This window comes from Bactrocera latifrons, unplaced genomic scaffold, assembly GCF_001853355.1.
Source record: "Bactrocera latifrons isolate USDA-ARS-PBARC rearing strain unplaced genomic scaffold, ASM185335v1 scaffold_157, whole genome shotgun sequence".
In the NCBI taxonomy this organism is placed as follows: Eukaryota; Metazoa; Arthropoda; class Insecta; order Diptera; family Tephritidae; genus Bactrocera; species Bactrocera latifrons.
The window spans coordinates 247,866-266,791 of NW_017535041.1; the positions used below are offsets into that span (position 1 = coordinate 247,866).

An 18,926-nucleotide genomic window follows, 5' to 3' on the forward strand; every position below is an offset into this window, starting at 1 on the left:
GGTATCTTTAATGATGTTGTGTCAGTTAAGCGATTAATTATTCTTCGCTTTGGCCAAGTCTCCTGAAACTTGAGTTACATTAGCCAGATCTCTATGTGCTGCTGTAAACTCTTATCGATCTTCCTCCTGCACACTCGTTGATGATACTTAATTCACTTCTAAATACAATTAAACAAGTTCTATAAAAATGTGATTTTGGGATTAACTGACACGACCACCTATAGAAACTCTGCGCATCAATATAATGTTAATTATACTTGTGTTTTCGACTTTTCCAAGTTTTTTGCCGATAAGTCTGAGTTCTTTGGGACATTWTATAAATTCAGATAAATAGATGTGATAGTCTTGGAAAATGTGTTCAGAGCTCTATTTCATATGTTTAGAATGGAAGATTATAGCCTTCGAAAGCATGCAATAAATTGTGTCTATAGATTTTTTAGATACGTTTTCGTTTGTCGATATATTATATATACATATATTGSGTAGTCGATAAAGTCTTTTCGTATTTCAAATCAAACTTCAACWTATTTTTTTATGCTTTTTTGCCATTTTTCCGCAAAAGACATTATTCCTTGGKTGTAAAACTTGTCTGGTTACTCGGCGAAAAACTGCGTCAAGTAATCTTCACAGGCTTCTTTTGAAGCCAACTTTACTCCATTAAGGGAGTTCTGCATTGACCGAAACAAATGTTAGTCCAATGGTGCAAAGACAGGGCTATATGGTCCCAGTTATTGCCGAGTCATCAAAGGTATGTGTGGTCTAGCGTTGTGCTGATGGAAGACGAAGCCCTTTCTGTTGATCAGGTCTSGCCATTTTTTTCGATTTATTGCTTTAGTCTGGAGCAGCTCATAGTGGGTGATTCCTTTCCAATTCCACCAAACCTCAGCACCATCCGAGTCGTTAATCCTGGCTTTGCGACCATTTGTTGGGTTTCTGAAAATGGACCATGATCTTTTGCGCAAATTATTTTCGCATTTTATCGACTTTTCGTCTTCTGTTAACACTTCGCTTCAGAAATGGTTTGATTTCGTTTCGTTTCAGCAAAGAATCGCAGATGTTAATTCGGTCCATTAAATTTTTGCACAGACAATTCCTGTGATACTCAAGCATCGAGCTTCTTTTTGTAGCCAGCYTTTTTTTTWAAAAGTTCAAAACTGTTTGATKATGAATGTTAAATTCCTTAGTGATGTCATGGCTGCTTTTGTGACGGTSTTGGTCAATTTCTYCAGTGAGCGGAYCATTGTTGTGCCACACAAACTGACACAGCATCGTCTCCGTAAACTTTACAAATTTCACTGGTGGCTTGTGTGGCATTCTTCCCTTTTTTATACAAAAATTTCAAAATATAGCGAATTTCTTCATTATTTTCACTCATTTTTGAACAGCTGTAACTTTTTTCCAATCTCGCCCGAATTTATTTTTTTCATTAAATGAAGCTTAACCTCACCTTTCTAACACTATATGGTATGACACAATGTGATTGGTAGAACTGGAGATATACGACTGAAACGATATCTATTGACAAAATACGAAAAGTCTTTTTCGACTACCCAATATGGGTTTTCGTTAAAAAATCTTATTATTACAATGTTTTCCTGTTCAGGGTATAATAATCTAATAATTAAGACAGAGATTGATAAATAATATACATTTATAGATATGTAAAAAAATCTCATCAAAGATTGCGTTATAATTTCTTAATCGAAACTAGGCTTCTTAAAAAATCGATCAAGCTGCTAAAAACTGAGCGCATGTACAGGTGTTTCTGTGCATGCGTGCATGCATGCATAGGGGCGTTAAACTAAATTTGCAAAACTATAGAGTAAAACAAAAAACTCTGTAGCTGGTATAAAGTTTTTGCCAATGTAAAGATGTAGCTGTGTGGCCACCATCGACATCAAATTACAAAAGTGTAAAGGCTGTGAGGTGATTAATTACCGCGGATACGCGGTAGGAATGAACAAAAAATATATTACCGAACCGATTTTAAAACATAATTTTTTTAATATTGTATTTTTTATTGCTTACATTCATTCAAATGGTTTTAAATAAGTAAAATTATGAAAAAATAAGTTTATGATTATGCTAATTGCTTTGGTTGACCGTCATGTGTATAGTGAGCCGCAGAGTCTTTAATCGAATTCCAATTGGCGGAACGAACCTTCGGTGCCTTGCAGTACACAGGTATCTTCGATCAGTTGTTTCACTTGCTTCAGTTTTTCGTAGCCCTCAGTCACGCCATATTGCTCCTCATCCTCAAAGAATTTTTTATAATCATTCAATTTTTGCCACCATTCAACAGCCACACTTTTTAGATCACAATCGCCGCCATATTCCTTGGGTAGCACATGTTTCGGCACGTGTTTGTAGAGATCCTCGAAATTCGTACCATGCACATAGAACTGTGTACCGAAATGCGAAAGTAATATGATAAAAATTAGTAAAAAAGAATTCGAAGTTTCAACTTGAATTTCAAGTTAGATTCAAATTTTAACGTTTATTTTTAGAACCAAAATTTCTATTATATTTTTCAAAATATTGTGTCCATAGCAAAATAAAAAGAATTTTCAACTCACCCTATCTTTCAACTTTGCACTTATCACACTCTTTACCATGCCGAATAATTTTTCGAAAATCGGCAGCACATTGATGAAATGRAAACCCTTCATCCGTGTGGGCGCCGCTTTATTCACAAGTATGGTTAACTTGCGCACGAATTCCGGTTCGAAATTCATGAGTACAGCCTTTGAAATATTACCGAGATCAATTATGAACGTGTAGCCAGCGATGAAAACGCGATCATTCTCCTGCATTAGTATATCAATCATCATGGAGCCGACTTTCAGCACATCATTGATCGAATGTTGTTCCATATTGAACTCGCTGGGTCGCAGCAGCACCACCAATGGGCCACCCTCACAAATGGGTTCAGGCAAAAAAGATACAGCGCTGTGAGAAAAAATTATAAAAATTGATCAAATATGCGAACAATTTAWGTTAACTTAAAGAACGTACCCCGCTTTAGCGATCGCCTCAAATTTTGGTTCACTCAGATTACGATTACGAAAGATTTCCGGCATGGCGGCGCGTAGTATATAGAAGTTTTCCAATTTCTGTTTCGCCTTTTCCAGACTGAACTTGGAACCGCGCAGGAAGGCCATCAGGAATTGGTCGTCGGTGCGCGCGCGCAGATGTGACTGCTTTTCAGCCCATTCGCGCAAAGTATTTACAAAGTAGTCATTGTCGTCGGGCTTCTCATTCAACTCTTCGACAGCTGTCTTCGCCAAATCATCGGGTAGTGGGCGTAAAATCACCATACTGCTATATATTGGCTGTAATGAGATGTGTTTTGTTGTTAAGCTGTTACGGCGGCTTTGCGGCTAATGTGTGATGTGCTGTCTGCGAAGCAACTGAAATCGTTCGACACTGGTGAGCTGCTATTTATTTATTACGGCGTTTGTGAAGAAACCTTCCTCTTTTTTATTTTCGGTTTGCTGCACTGTTCGTGTTTAAGCACTCACTCACTCGCTGTATACATTCTGTCTCTTATACACATCTAGATGTGTATAAGAGACAGCGACACTGGTGAGCTGCTATTTATTTATTACGGCGTTTGTGAAGAAACCTTCCTCTTTTTTATTTTCGGTTTGCTGCACTGTTCGTGTTTAAGCACTCACTCACTCGCTGTATACATTTGTGCGTACGTCGCCTTTAAGTATTGCCTGTGCTGCAAATTGCAAGTTTTTGACCATTTGAAGATGCCGTTAGTAGGGTTTTTATGTGCACGCATGCGCWTAAAGCGCTCGAAGAAGTGCATATGAAATATGAAACTTATGCGYTTACATACATATGTACATATATGAATACAATATAAAACTTGCGTTTATTAAACTCTTGCGTCTGCTATTTTTTAAGTAAAATAGAAATAAAAATAATAATTTGCATCGTTCACGTGCTGAAATTGAAAATTTCTCTAAAAAAAAAAACAACAGATAATCTCTCGTGCAKTACGGCTAGTCATTCATAATTGTAACACTTTCATTGAAGCGTTGAGTTTTTAGTATTTCACTCTTCTGACTTTTATTGCTACTGTTTCGCATGCTTTACTTTTGGTTTTCAGTGTCATAAAACTTAACAGAAATCACAATAAATGTAGTTTAATTGTTGCGCTGTGGTTTCACAAACACATAATGCGCAAAGATGAATGCTTACATACGAGGGTGAACCATGTAGTACTCGGAAGTGAAAATAAAATTGAATACAATTTTAAAAAAATATTCCAACAATCTTCGGTTACCTCGGAAATGTCTCCAGAACCAGTTTTAGAACAAAAAATATTGGGTAGTCAAAAAAGTCTTTTCGTATTTGCCAATAGATGTCGTTGCAGTCGTATATCTCCAATGCTAYCAATCACATTGTGTCATACCATATATTATTGGAAAGGTGAGATTTTAAGCTTCATTTAAAAAAAAAAAACAAATTAAATTTGGGGAAGTTGAAAAAAAGTTACAGCTTTCCAAAACTGAGTGAAAATAATGAAGAAATTTGAAATTTTTGTATAAAAAAGTCAAGAATGATGCGCAAGCTACCAATGAAATTTKTGAAGTTTACGAAAACGATTTCGTGAAGCACAACAACGGTTCGCTGGCTTCCGTTGTGGAAATTTCGAAATTTCTATTTACACTGCTGGAATAATGAATATAGCGGAAAAATTACAAAAAGTGGTCGACCAAAATGGTACATATTTGTTAATTAATTGGTTATTATAAATATAAAAAAAAAATATTTAAAAAAAAATAAGTTTCATAAAAATGCGAAAAGACTTTTTCGACTATCCAATTATTTCAAAAATATTCAGTGGCTTCGGAAGTGTCTTAGAACCACTTTTAGATTAAAAAAATAATAATTTTCGAAATTAAAATGTGATGAATATTTCAGCGRATACAATAAAATCCAATTTTAATCCATTAATTTCAATAGATTTTTTTCTTTATTTTTGACCAATTGTGGCGCCCATTTTGCGCCTAACTCTCTTGTGTAATTTTTTCTGCTATGGCACATAAATGTGTACTTTTTGGACGTATGTATACCTTCCAAAGTATAATACAAGTTGGCTTTCATCTGATTTAGCTTGAGCCGTGTATTTTTAAGGCCTCCCTCGTATACTATCTGCAAAGACGTAACTAACCGGTTCTCTGTGTTCATAATTTTGCCCATTTGCATGTAAAAATATATACTGTACACATATATATAATAGCCAAAATGATTAACTACACCCGTTTTAGTGTGTGGTGGTTAGTTTGCAGACCTACATATTTATTGTATATATAGTACATACTTATTTGTGGTTAAAACTTTTTTCGGTTATTTATTCAAGCGTTGTTAATGTGCTCAAAAATGTGTCGCAGTTTTCAATTTTTTTTTTCGATTGCCAAGATTTTTGTAACACCAAAAGGACTCCAAAGACTCAAATTAGAGCGGTTTGATTTACAGGGAGGCGAAAAATGGAAAACTTGCGGGAATTGTTCTACTGGTCATTCTGAACAACTAGTTTGCCTAAGAAACTACAGTTCTACAACCGATTTCGAGCTAGATATTTTTAAGGCGAAGTTTTTTAAGGATAATAAAAATTTATTCCTTAGTTTTTGAGAGTTGTGAAGTGTATTATAGCTTCGATACTACCAAAGTTACCATTTTATTCTGTTTTATAATAATTACATTTTATATTTTCGAGCACAAATTGAGTGTCTGACGGTTTCTTCCATAATGACCTATGACAACACATCCGCCCATGTTTGCTTTCCAGTCTTTCATGCTGACAAACATTTTTATACTCTTGCCTTTTTAGCGTTAGCGGTTATCTTAAAATGGCAGCCGCACTTATAAAGCAAATAAAACAAATAAAGCTACACGGTATTTAGTCATTGCTTTCATTTAAATAAAACATACACACATGCCTAAAGAAATCGACAAAAAAAAAGTTTAGAAAATGTGAACATGCCCAGAAGAAATTTTAAATAAACTTAAAAAAATAATTATTTTCATAACAATAAAAACAAATTGTAAACGCGAGGATTCTCTTTCCTTGCTTCTTTGTCTCGACGCTTTATCTTCAACGTAAAAATGTGTAATTCAATTAACAACGCTTTGGTCGAGCGATGTGCTTTTGCACTAGATCAAAGATTAGATAGGCGATTCCAGCAGATAACATCAAGTATTGCTGCTTTTTAGTGGCTTATTGTTAGTATAATATATTTGTTTACATATACATATCTCTATATAAAGTATATATACTTAAAATTGTATTTATTTGTGAAGATCATATCAAATTGCCCAACTTAAGGGTAAATAAAATATTGGGTAGTCGAAAAAGTATTTTCGTATTTCTAACCAAACTTGAACTTCTTTTATTTATAATCAACTTTAAGGAACCAAATATGTACCATGTGTAAAACTTTTCTGGGGTCTCTGCGAAAACAGCGACAAGTGGTGTTCACAGGTTTTTCTTGGAGCCATCTTTACTTCATTAAGAGAGTGCTGAATTGACCGAAACAAATGGTAGTCGCTGGTGCAAGGTCAGGGCTATATGGTGGATGCATCAAGACTTCCCAGTCAAGCTCTCCCAGTTTTTGCCGAGTCATCAAAATTGTGTTTGGTTTACCGTAATCCTAATGGAGGACGATTTGTTGATCAGTTCTGACTATTTTTTTTCAAATGCTTGCTTCAATCTCATCAGTTGTTGACAGTAAAATATAGAATCAATTGTTCGACCAGGCTGGAGCAGCTAATAGTGGATGTTTTCTTTCCAATCCCACAAAACGCTCAGCATAACCTTTTGAGGCGTCAATCCTGGCTTTACGACCATTTSTTAAGTTCCACTACGCTTGGACCATAATCTTTTTACACATTATTGTCATATTTGATCCACTTTTCGTCTCCTGTTACCAAAATATAGTGGATTTCTTTATTATTTTAAYTCATTTTTGAACAGCAGTAACCTTTTTTAAATACTCCGAATTTAATTTTTCCAACACTATATGGCATAACACAATGTGATTACAGTTACTTGGACACTGGAGATATACGACTGCAACCACATCTATTGACAAAATACGAAAAGATTTTTTCGACTAACTATGCAATATTGTTCAACCAAGAAAAAGTTACACTACATCCGTAAATTGTTTTTTWTTTATCGAAAAGAAAAAATACCAAAAAACAGTTTGCCAAAATAAATAGTAGTTTTACATGCTTTTAAATCTAATCAATATCAAGCTTTCGGAATGTACCCTCCAAACCGAATATGGAGTTCATATCCATACTTTGGCCTTGCCTTAGMTTTTCGTCAACGCCATATTTATCGTTCTCTTTAAAATAGTTATTAAAGTCCCGCAAATCGTCTACAAGTTTCTTTGTCAAATCGCTTAATGAGCCATTGGAGCCGCCATATTCGATTGGTAAATACTGCTTGGGCACATATTTATACAAATCCGCCATGTTGCGGTGTATAAAGTACTGTAATAAGAATATAAAAGCGGTTTTAAATGAAACACGTAAAATACTAGACTAGYGTAGAGCAATGGCATACCCTTTCTTTTATATTGGCCGGAAAGAGATTGCGTATAATATTGAGAGCTGTGTAAGCCTCTTTGGGCGCATTTATAATATGTATACCCTTAATGCGTATAGCAGAGCCCTTCATGCAATATGTGCTGAATTGTTTGCCTGTCACCGGATCGAATTTCGACATTGCACTCATGCCGACTTTGTCGACATCAACAATTTCCATGTAACCGCCTATAACATAAGCATCAGCGCCGACTATAGTCCTGTCCGTCACCATAGCGATGTATCTGCAGTAATCCTTAACGGTAATTGGTAAATCATCGATTATTTTATAACGCGAGAAGCCAATAACTGGACCACCGACTCCCAATGTTTTTGGCAATGCAACAATGCCGCTGCAAGAGAAACAAATTCGCARATAAAAACGACAAAATTAAATGCGAAGATGTGTGAACTCACCCTGATTGTGCAATAAGCAAGTTCTTCGGATCAGCCAGCGTATTATTTCCGAAAATATGTGGCAACATTGTGCGTATTGTGTAGAAGTAATCTATCTTTGATTTGGCCTTCTCCAGACTGTACTTGCAGCCGCGCAAAAAGCTGACCAAAAATTGATCGTCGGTGCGTGCGCGCAAATGCGATTGCTTTTCGATCCAATCGCGTAATGCCGCTATGTCCTGTGGCACACGTTCGGGTACCTCGTTTAGCTCCTCAATGGCGATTTTCTGCAATTCAGCGCTTAAAGGGCGTATGGCTGCCATTTAATTTGAAATTTTTTTTTTTTTTTATGATTTATTCGAATTTTTCCGACGGAATGCGCGTGTTGTGTGAGCAAATGAAGTCCCACTCGTACTATCCACTATAGAGATTTAAATGCTACTGACTATTTTATGCGTTAGTCAAGCGTTTCAATGCGTTGTTCAACGAAAAAAAATTATATCGATTTATAATAATAATAATACTGATTTAAATAGATATGTATGTTAAAGTTTTTTAATTGTGGTAACATGGTGCACAAAAAGTATTTCCACACAATTTCAGCAATTCCGTGTAATTTGCATCGATTAAATGTCTASAAAAGATAATATACATATATGTGTATTTGGTGCTTGTTTTTGTTGTTTGCTGTTGGCAAAAACGGATATACAATATATCACGCCTGGCAAAGTCTTAAATACATTTTGTCATTTACTGAGAAATTCAGTTCAATGATATTTCCGCAGCCGGTTTTTAACTGGAGATAATGTTATCATCGGAATTTTAAAAGCTGAGATGTTTTTGTTKCATCTTTGCTCGCGTGGTTCTCAAGTCTTAATGTTTTCTAAGATCTAAAGTTCGGTAAAATTAGGCTGATTTTTCGTGAAACCATGAACAATCCTACTTGAACTACTAGAGATGCTTGTCCGCTTTGAAAGACCTCACACAGCCGCGATTATCGCCAAGGTACAGAGCCTCAACAGAATCCTCAAGTCGCTAGCTGGTAGCACGGAAAGGATAAAAAAACGTTGTTGGCAACTTACAATATGGTCGCCTGGATTCAGTGAAACGAAAACAAGGAGGCTCCATATTTATCAGAATTCTGCACTGCGAAGTACGACRGAATGCCTCCTGATGTCTCCTATCGAACACCTGCATAGCAAGGCCCGTATGCTCCCAGTTAAGGAGCATAATGAACTCCTCTCCAAGCAGTTTCTGCCGGTGTGCCACCACAGAAATCATCTCTGCAGTCTTCTGTTTTCAGTGGAACCGCCTCCTAAGAGCAGCAAGAGGTCTCTCCTTACCCAAGTCAACGACTTCAACACCACAATACGCTAACCAGACTTCGGACGCAACTTGCGCCAAGCACTGATCGCTATTCACAATGTAGCCATCAACACTTTCGCCGACTCCATCTCATTGAATGGCGTATTTGAAGTCAAAGCACTACCATTGCAGATGAAGAGGTCGAGAAGCCTGGAGAAAGGAGGGTGACTTTTGTCCGACCCCGTCGAAACACCACGTTTCGAGGATCCATCGTTGTATGACGTCGACGACAACTTGTCTAATCTTTACCATCCTCACGGGGATTAGGTACCCGTTTCAGCAACAACAACAGCAAGCGACAAAACGCCTAAAAAATATGGCAACCGGGATGCTTTAGACTTAGTCTGGCAAAACTGGACAGAAGTGAAAGTGTGTAGATATTTTCACATCATCTCCCTTATTGAAACTTGAACAAGTTTCGTTCTACATAATATTTAGCCTAACCGTGTGAGTGTCGATAAGATAGTTAGAATGCCTATCATTGCCATGAGTCTTTCCTAGAACGAGCAGTTGAATGGAGCTTTTACGCTCCCCACTATGGGGAAGTGGTGGTTGATGATCAACGCTTGCTCAGCCCGGAATCTCTGCTAGTCTYCAACCTGATAACACTGGTTTTAAGCTCACTGAATTAGCGTTAAAGTGGACAAGACTTAACCRCCAAATGTCCTTCGCGATACATTAGATATTGATGATCTCATGTGGGAATTTTCAATAACACTATAGATATAATCCATTCGGAGGCAGCTTAAAGGTTTTAAAGCCTTAATTTAAGAATAACCTCAAAGGCGCATGCCTAAATGAAAAAGAAAAAAATGCTACGTGCGGATGTGCTATTTTCCTAGATAATGTCTTAAATGAACAAATAAAAGGGTTCCCAGTWACAACCGAAGGTGCCTACAATATCGTTTTAACTGTTTCAAATTTATTTAATGTTTTCTATATTACGAAAACCTTAAGCAAGACATATGTACATACATGTACTTACATAAATTTGCATTTATTATAACGCCATAAATTTGTGTTCGTATATGTAGACAGCATGTATTTACATATCTTATCAGTAGAGAAATATATCTACAACGAACCATTAATCGACAATAAAGTATAAAGAAAAGTTCATGTTTTACTGGCACAGGGGAATGAGCTGGAATGTCTAATCAGGAAAAGGGTAGCGACGAGTGAACGGTACATTTTATTAGCGCATTTTGCGAATGCGTTTTGCAGTCAGTTTGACTTTACGTYTCGAGCATAATGTTGGTATTATTTGTAAATACACAAATAATAGGAAGAAAAAACTATAGTTAAGTCTTTAGAAAAAGAAAACACAGGCGAGTTTAAAAGAGATATTTCATATTTAAAGTATTTGCAAAAAATCTTTTTGAAATAAGTGAAGTGAATGAAAGTATTTGAGGCATATGATAAGCCGGCRATAAATGTACATATCGATTTTTAATTTACAATTGTTATACACCTGTGGCATTTGTCTGAAAATCCGTAAAAACACAATTGTGATACTACACTTTCATTGAATAAAACATAAAACATAATGAAAATACTTTTCATTTTTATTTATTCAAAATTCTAAATATACTTAAAAATGTCTCGTTGCAGATAAATAATATTTTAAATCACCGTCAATAAGAAAATCTCAAGCAAAAACATTTGAAAATTTCTTCTGGCCCAGCAAAATTGTGTACTTACGAACATTTCCGGCACGAGTAAAAATTCTCCATACATACATATAATGTCACAAATTCGCCCACTGGCACCCGAGCTGGCTGCGGTCGCGCGCACCGAACTCAATGAAGTCGAAACAGATATTGCCAGCAAAATTATAGAGCTGCGTCGGTGGATTGAAGAACAGCCATATTTGACGGCGCGGACCGATGATCAATTCCTTGTGGGCTTCCTGCGTTTCTGCAAATACAATATGGATGACGCGAAGAAACGTATCGACTACTATTACACGTACAAAACAACAGCTGGCGATTTACTTAAGTCTCGACGCATTGACGATAAAGTATTTGGCATTTGTCGTGCGGGGTTAGTTTCTTATTCATTGCAAATTTATTGTATATACTCGTATGTATTATTAATTAATTTTCTGTGTTTTCATTCATTCCATAGCATATTCGCCACACTACCGAAACCAGTGGGTCCAGGCGGTCCGCGCATACATTTCACACGTATGGGTCAAATTGATACCTCCCTCTATACGGCCAAAGATATCTTCCGTTTCATAATGTTTCGTTCTGAAATTGAGGCCAACACCGATGATAATTGGATTATTAGTGGTGTGCTTGAAATAATCGATTTTTCGAAAATTCCGTATGCATTATTGCGTCAATTCGAAGCGAATTTATTCAAAAAGATGGCCGCATTCTTAGAATATGGCGTACCCACCAATCTGGTGGGCACACACATCGTAAATGCTTCCATGGATGCCCAAATCATATTGAATTTGGTGCGTCTGGTTATGAAACAAAGAGAATTGGTGAGTCAAGCCACATACTAAAGTGTACAACTTTGAAATATTTATGGACACAAAAAGTTTAGTCTACCAGAACAAGGATGTTAAATACATATACAACTTTAAGTTAACTTTTAAATTTTGATAGCATATGCAAATAGACTCAAAGGAAAGAGAATATGCAAATTAAATTTAAAAAAGTTTTAAAGCTAGTTCTTTTATATTACGTGAGAATAAGCACAGACATTAAAATTTCTTTTTCACCGTTAGTCGGGTTTACACAATGACAGGGTCGGTTATTTCGTTTAAATTTCTTATACTTATTATTCATATATCATTTGCACAGCTCCACATACACTCTACGCTGGAGTCACTGCAGAAGGCCATTGGCAAGGAGTATCTGCCCGTCGAATATGGTGGTAATAATGGCACCTACGAAGAAGCCATGGCAAATTTCGAACAACAGCTCAACGATTTTAGCAATTATTTCGATGAGGATGAAAAGTATGGCGTCGATGAGACATTGCGACAAATTGAGCCAACAGTTGGTACGGCTGCTAATAAGACGCCGCCCACACCAGTCTCGCCGCCATCGCCTAAATGTGTGAGTGTACCTGAAGAGTCTTTTCGTAAATTAAATATTGATTAAATGAAAGCAAAAGTTATAAAACGAAACAAATTAACTAATACAAGTACATTATAAAAATATATAAAAAAAAATAAACATTAAAAAAGCGAAAGTATAAATATAAAACACAATGTGAAATAATCCAGAAGAAAATTATTTAAGCTGCATGAACAGCAACGKATATAACTTTGCAGCATTTTGCGTTTTTTGTGCGTTAGTTAAAAAGTGCAAACGAAAAACAAAAACAAAAGTATATACTAAAATTGAACAAACTAAAAAACAACAGTTCGTAAAAAATTTACTGCGTAAATAGTAAAAACAAAAACAAAATGTTTTAAACGAGAATATGCAATTTATTTAGCGGCGTGTCATATTTATAACTAAGTTTTCATACACGAAGGCAACAAACAACATAACGGCACAGCCAACACAAGCGATAAGTTAACAGTAAAGAATATGAAAGTAACGGTATATAGAGCTAAAAGCAACGGAACAAATGCAACTATTTACTTGAATGTTGGCGTCGTATTCACATAAAAGTTGTAGTATATAGTATATACATATATAAAGAAATATGTATACTATATATGCATACATAATACATAGAGAGAGCTATATAATATACACTGCATATATAAAAATATAAAGTAATTTTTAAAAGCTTCATTTATATTAAAACAAAGTTATTTTTGGGAAAGATTTTTCATGGATGTATATATTTAAAAGCGAAGCTTTATATGTATATGGTGTATGTTTTTTGGAAATGGTAAATAACGAGAGAAATTAAAAAATTTGAACAAAACGAAACTATATTAATACAAATACAGATAACAGACACATATTATATACACAACAAAAAAAAAACAGAAATGTGAAAGTGTACATTGTAAATCACTCATTTTAGATATATAGTTATTATATACATATATATATTGTGGTGTGTTTATCATTACCATTTTAAGTAAAACTAAAAAAAAAACTAATTAACAGTTTAAATATTAATTGTATGCAAATACGCGATTCCATTTTTTGTGTGAAAATTGTCTTAAACCACTAGGCATTTAATTGTTAAACGTGTTCGAAATATTGACTATATATAAACTTACAAAACCRTTGAGATTTTTAACTAAGTTAAATATGTTTCCCTTTGAAAATTGGGTACAATTGTCTGTGTTTTTTTGTTTTTTTTTGTTTTTATTTTGACCAAATTGGTTTTCATTTATTTCGTATAAACGAACTCATTAATGTGCATAGCATCTACATACATACATACTATATATGTGATTTTTAATATTATGTGAACAAAATTAAATAAATAAAAATTTAACTAAAATTTTTTTTTTAAGCAAAAATATGCAATTTACGAGTAACAAGAAAATTAATAAGTAATAAAAAGTTATTTTAAATTGTTTTTTGCAAGCAAATATATACATATGTATATATGCAATTTACGAGTAAAAAGAAAATTATTAAATACAAAATACTTTAACACTTTTGCTGTATTTAAAAATGTGTTTTATTAACATTTATTTGTGGTTTCTTTGCAATTTTTTGACTGTCAATTATCTTCAATTTTTCMAAAATAATTTCTAAGAACGCTTTCGATGTACATACATATGTATTTAACAATKTTTTTTGATTATAGCATAATATTGAACTTTTTACTCAACTTTATGATCGTTGAGTTAAAACACTTTAACCACTAATAATTTTTAAAAATATACATATATATTTTATATTTCATATATTTGACATATTAACAGATTTAAAATATTTACATTACAAATATACTTATATAACATGTATATTAATAATTAATTTAATTAAGAGTGATACTCGTAATTGCAAATTTAAGTACGGCTTACGGGCCTGAACCATATTCGAACAAATAAAATCATATAAATTTTTTTACCCCTTATACTATGAATCACACCTTATCATTATTCTAATAGCTTCTGGAAATAATGTAGCTCTTTTGTTCTAATTAATCTGTATATACACGACATACTTAAATTGCGTATGGTACACACATACATACAAACATATATACATATAATAAAAACAAAATATTTTAAGACTTTTAGCTTCATTGCCGTTGAAATTAATTCGCGTTAAATTTTTGTTCGCTCATCGTATTCTCGAATAAAGCAAACACTAATACAGTAAACAAGAGAAATACTTAAAACACTCTTTCAATCGATAAGCATGAATTGCTTTTCTAGGCAACAAACAATTATGTGAATTGTTATTGTTTAAATAAATGACGAACTGTCTAGCGCGGGGACTACATTGTTATCTTTTTTTTTTTGTAAGATTTAACAGTGCTATAAAAATATAAAACCGAGACTTAGATTAAACGGTGAATATTTTTTGCCAAAATCAGCGGCAGTAGAAACCCTAAAATAGTTCCAAATAGCAATTGGTTATTTTATATATTATACTGAATGCAAATTCAAAGCAACAAAGAAAAGTTTGTTAAAACTGACACTCGAAACATTTATTTTCAGAGCAGCACATACATATTCTTATACAAGATCGAAAATATATTTTTTATTATTTAAAGTCGCTTGTGGTTCAGGAAATTCCGTACTATTCAAAGCTCTTCTGTCATTTTTCGCACACATCAATAGTCAAATTACTTAATTTTAGTATTTAAAGCAATATTCATATGTATTTTGCGTTTCTAATTATTTTTTTACTGTTGGTTTTATTTTATTTTTAATTTTTGTGCACACGTTATCTTAATTTTTTCTTAAATATATTTAAAAAGCATAATTTTAAGTTATGATATGTTCATTATTTTTCACATATAACCTTAATTTTTTTAATATTATATTTTTTTTCAAAATTGTTTCATTTTAAATAGCAACACATCCGCTCATTACCCTGCCATCATTTTTAATTACAAATTTACATTATTTATTTTCAGAAATCTTCCTTCAATATATGGAATTTATTAAGTTCATAAAATTGTCATTCAATCACTATAAATACCTTAAATAAGTAATAAAAGAAAAAATTGGAAAATATATTACAATTTGAAAACAACGACTTTTTACTTTAGGAAATTTACTGCGATGCATTTTGGAAAGGAAAACAAAAAATACTGGGCGGCAAGTAAGTAATTTTATTTTACAATGTTCYTAAGGATATTTCTTTAAGAGACACCCCTAGTGTGACAGCCTATAAAAGTCCATTTTTGGGGGAAAACAAATCTTAATCCAAGTGTTTTAAAATATTAGGTGTATATTTATAGTTATTTCAAGAACAAACAGTAAACTTTTTGAGTGCTGCAGYGATTGCATCCTTCTTCGCGGATGAAATCTGAGGTAAGGTTCAGATTGGTTGTCATTCTAAGACTTAACGATATAAACGGGCTTATGTCTCCGAAGTAGCAGCCCTTGAGCGGATAAAATCCAGTTCAATTCCAGTGCCTAGAAGCAGCTGTTATGGTTGTCATCGAAAGGCAGGCCTAGGAAATGAGCTATTGACCGTAGAAAGAGAAGTGTTAGATGAGTGGGGTTTGCTAGGCATGCTAAGAGATGGTAAGAGTTATGTAAGCTTCGCTGTGTATGTATTCGACTATAGACATCAATAGGCATTCTGTTATAGTCCGGAGTGCAGTGCTTTGACAAGTCTAAAGCTTCTTCGTGTGCGTTTCACTACATCCAGGCGACTATATCGGTGCGACGTAGTTTAAGATCTGCCGACCGATGAACTTACTATATATGTTACCAATAACGTTTCTTTGCGTATTCCCCATAAACTGCCGGCTAGAGACCTGCGGATTTTGTTGCGATTCTGTATTTTGGCAGTTATCGCGGTCGTATGTATGATTTTATACAAAATTTTGATATCTTTTGACCTGCCAAAATCGATTTCTGATCAGATTAAAAAACTGATAGGAATWATTTAGAATATTTATTTATTTATTAATTATAATATGACCTGTAAATTAATTTACAGACATACTAGAAAAAAAAGAACTGGCTGCTTAGGCCTTCGTCCCATTTTGTATACATACATATTAATTTACTTATATGAACATTTCAACTCTAAATATGTACAGAATATACAAAAAAAATTTTAAGTGATCGCATTATTTGCTTCCGAGTAATCACTCAAGCAAATTTGAAAAACGTTTTTAAATAGTTGAAAAAAAGAACATTTAAATATAAAATTATAGAGCTGCTTGAACTGAGCGGCTATAATTTCGAAGGCTGTAACTCAAAAACTGTTTGAGATATCGATTTAAAATATTAGATTATTATTTTTATTATTTCAAAATTAAATAGATCTGAAAACCTTTCCTATCGATCAGGCAAACAAAACTATTCCCATCCATTAAGCTTTTATTTAACAAAAGCTTACTACACGCTATTCAGAGAACGTATATTTATATATATACGTTCTATGCACGCTATTATCACTTGATTTAGTTATGCACTAATTCGTAACACAAGCACAAAATAAATAACAGATTGTTATCGCAAAGCAAACATGATAAAAGAAAACAACATAACAGAGATGGTGTATGGCATGGAAAGAGAGTGCGTTAAAAAGCTCTGAAACATGCGAACTTTAGACTCTACTATCCGGAGGTGCGAACACTGGCAATTGGAAAAATAAATTATTTAATAAAATACTACAATGGCAAAGTTCAAATATTACTATGATTTAATGTCGCAACCCTCACGCGCCTTATGGATTGCATTGCGATTGGGTAAGATACCATATGAAGACTGTCCTGTGGCATTGAGAAAGTGTAAGTATATATATGGTGTAATAATGCATGAAATGTAAACATAATACAACTATTGTTTTTTTAACGAACGCAGCTGAACAACTGAAACCGGAGTACCAACAAATAAATCGCTTTCAAAAAGTGCCGGCGCTCGTAGATGGAGACTTTCATCTTGGCGAGAGTGTAGCGATGGTTAGGTGAGCTATTACCAACATTGGGGATAAAAAATTATTATTGGTGTTTTAGATATCTCGCCGATAAGGGTCAATTTAGTGAACTGCTCTATCCGAAAGCATTAGAACAGCGTGCACGCGTTGATGAATTTCTCGAATGGCAGCATTTGGGTGTGCGTTTGGGCTGTGCAACATATTTTCTTAATATGTGGCTACTCCCAATGAACGGTATAAAACCGAAACCTAGCGCGGAGAAAGCGGCTATCTTAAGTAAAAATATGGAGTCACAATTAAAAATTTTAGAGGAGATTTGGTTGAAGGACACAAAATTTGTAGTGGCCAATAAAATGACTGTGGCCGATTTATTTGGTGCTTGCGAAGTGGAACAAACGAGTGAGTAATATGTACATTTAATATAGATATATTAAAAATTAATGGAATATGCTTTTATGCTTGTAGAATTAGCACACTATGATGTTAGTAAGAAATTTCCAAAAATCGCCGAGTGGATGCAACGTGTTCGAGAGCAAGCAAGTCCACATTACGATGCCGCACATGAATTTATATATAAAAAGTCTGGCATGAAACCTTCCAATTAAAAATCGTGTTGMTAGGTATTGAATATTTATCGTTTAATTCGTTTTTATTTTTATTTTTTGTATAAAAAAAACCCAGCTTTGCTTGTTTCTAACCTATGTGTTCATCCATGTACAGTGACATTTTATTTTAATATTTTAATAATTTTCAAATATTTTTGTTACTGCCTCGTAGTGACTTGTAGTCTAATTGAATAAAATGTACCTATTACATAAGCAACGGTTCATCCAGTTTTGGTTCTAATATTTTTAAACATGTAGCTAGAATTTACTTGAAAAACTATGTTTGTAATAACACTGTGGAACATTTTTGGGATTATTGTCTGGGGGGTGAGAAATTCCAAGTCAGGGTGATGGTACTAGGTCAGTACAGCAAAACCCTCAAAGGGTTTGGCGTTCCTATGTGTCAGTTTTTTTGACCTTAAGACCCCTTTTTTTTCCTTATCTTGATGTTTTTTCGCTTAGTTGTAACATTTTGGCAAAAACAAAAAATATTGTTAAATGCATCACTTTTAATCAGCTTTCGTATATCTGGACCATTTAGTACGCCTGATTGGAAAAAATTAATTTGTTAAGATGGAAAACCATGGGAAATAAGGAAAAAAATTAAAAGGTCATAAAAAAAAACTGACATATACGAACGCCAAACCCTTTGAGGGTTTTACTATACTGACCTAGTACCATCACCCTGACTAGGAATTTCTCACCCTCCTGATTTGCTGTTGTACCTGTTGTATTGTGCAATTGTGCGAAAGTAGTGCGGAGGATGGAGTCTTGTGTAGAAGTTCACGCAAGTGTGGAAAGTTTCCAGATTGCTATTTACTTKGGAGTGATCAGAAACGATTCTTTTAAATATGGCTCAAGCAGCTCACAAGTATCTGCAGCAGACCAAGTATCCCTCTTTTTGACCCGTGAAAAGATAATCGACACACTACGTTTACTTCGA

At 34.1% G+C, this 18,926-nt stretch overlaps 4 protein-coding genes across 5 annotated transcripts; 2 read left to right on the top strand and 2 right to left on the bottom strand.

The window, feature by feature from the left end:
* Positions 1-2,003: 2,003 nt before the first annotated feature.
* LOC108966180 (alpha-tocopherol transfer protein-like) lies at positions 2,004-3,518 on the bottom strand. Its single transcript, XM_018928944.1, has 3 exons — positions 3,016-3,518; positions 2,577-2,949; positions 2,004-2,402 (listed from the first exon to the last, which is right to left on the bottom strand). Exons 1-3 carry the CDS (start codon positions 3,315-3,317, stop codon positions 2,133-2,135), a joined length of 945 nt encoding a protein of 314 aa, XP_018784489.1. The 5' UTR covers positions 3,318-3,518; the 3' UTR covers positions 2,004-2,132.
* A 3,726-nt stretch (positions 3,519-7,244) lies between these two features.
* LOC108966182 (alpha-tocopherol transfer protein-like) lies at positions 7,245-8,406 on the bottom strand. Its single transcript, XM_018928946.1, has 3 exons — positions 8,026-8,406; positions 7,589-7,961; positions 7,245-7,515 (listed from the first exon to the last, which is right to left on the bottom strand). The coding sequence occupies exons 1-3, from the start codon at positions 8,325-8,327 to the stop codon at positions 7,261-7,263; spliced, it is 930 nt and encodes a 309-aa protein (XP_018784491.1). The 5' UTR covers positions 8,328-8,406; the 3' UTR covers positions 7,245-7,260.
* A 2,574-nt stretch (positions 8,407-10,980) lies between these two features.
* LOC108966179 (alpha-tocopherol transfer protein-like) lies at positions 10,981-15,479 on the top strand. Of its 2 annotated transcripts, XM_018928943.1 has the most exons (4): positions 10,981-11,412; positions 11,497-11,863; positions 12,186-12,443; positions 15,397-15,479. In XM_018928943.1, the coding sequence occupies exons 1-4, from the start codon at positions 11,114-11,116 to the stop codon at positions 15,433-15,435; spliced, it is 963 nt and encodes a 320-aa protein (XP_018784488.1). In that variant the 5' UTR covers positions 10,981-11,113; the 3' UTR covers positions 15,436-15,479. The 2 variants fall into 2 exon arrangements, with proteins under 2 accessions (XP_018784488.1, XP_018784487.1); XM_018928942.1 differs by lacking the exon at positions 15,397-15,479 and having other exon boundaries at positions 12,186-13,577.
* Positions 15,480-17,007: 1,528 nt separating this feature from the next.
* Positions 17,008-18,207, top strand: LOC108966186 (glutathione S-transferase theta-1). Its single transcript, XM_018928950.1, has 4 exons — positions 17,008-17,232; positions 17,306-17,408; positions 17,458-17,777; positions 17,844-18,207. The coding sequence occupies exons 1-4, from the start codon at positions 17,118-17,120 to the stop codon at positions 17,981-17,983; spliced, it is 678 nt and encodes a 225-aa protein (XP_018784495.1). The 5' UTR covers positions 17,008-17,117; the 3' UTR covers positions 17,984-18,207.
* The last annotated feature ends 719 nt before the right edge of the window (positions 18,208-18,926 follow it).

Coding starts and splice junctions, on each gene's coding strand:
- LOC108966186 (XM_018928950.1), top strand. CDS start 17,118: ATGGCAAAGTTCAAATATTACTATGATTTAATGTCGCAACCCTCACGC. Junction 17,233..17,305: donor TCCTGTGGCATTGAGAAAGT/GTAAGTATATAT, acceptor TAACGAACGCAG/CTGAACAACTGAAACCGGAG. Junction 17,409..17,457: donor GAGAGTGTAGCGATGGTTAG/GTGAGCTATTAC, acceptor TTGGTGTTTTAG/ATATCTCGCCGATAAGGGTC.
- LOC108966179 (XM_018928942.1), top strand. CDS start 11,114: ATGTCACAAATTCGCCCACTGGCACCCGAGCTGGCTGCGGTCGCGCGC. Junction 11,413..11,496: donor TTTGGCATTTGTCGTGCGGG/GTTAGTTTCTTA, acceptor TTCATTCCATAG/CATATTCGCCACACTACCGA. Junction 11,864..12,185: donor TTATGAAACAAAGAGAATTG/GTGAGTCAAGCC, acceptor TCATTTGCACAG/CTCCACATACACTCTACGCT.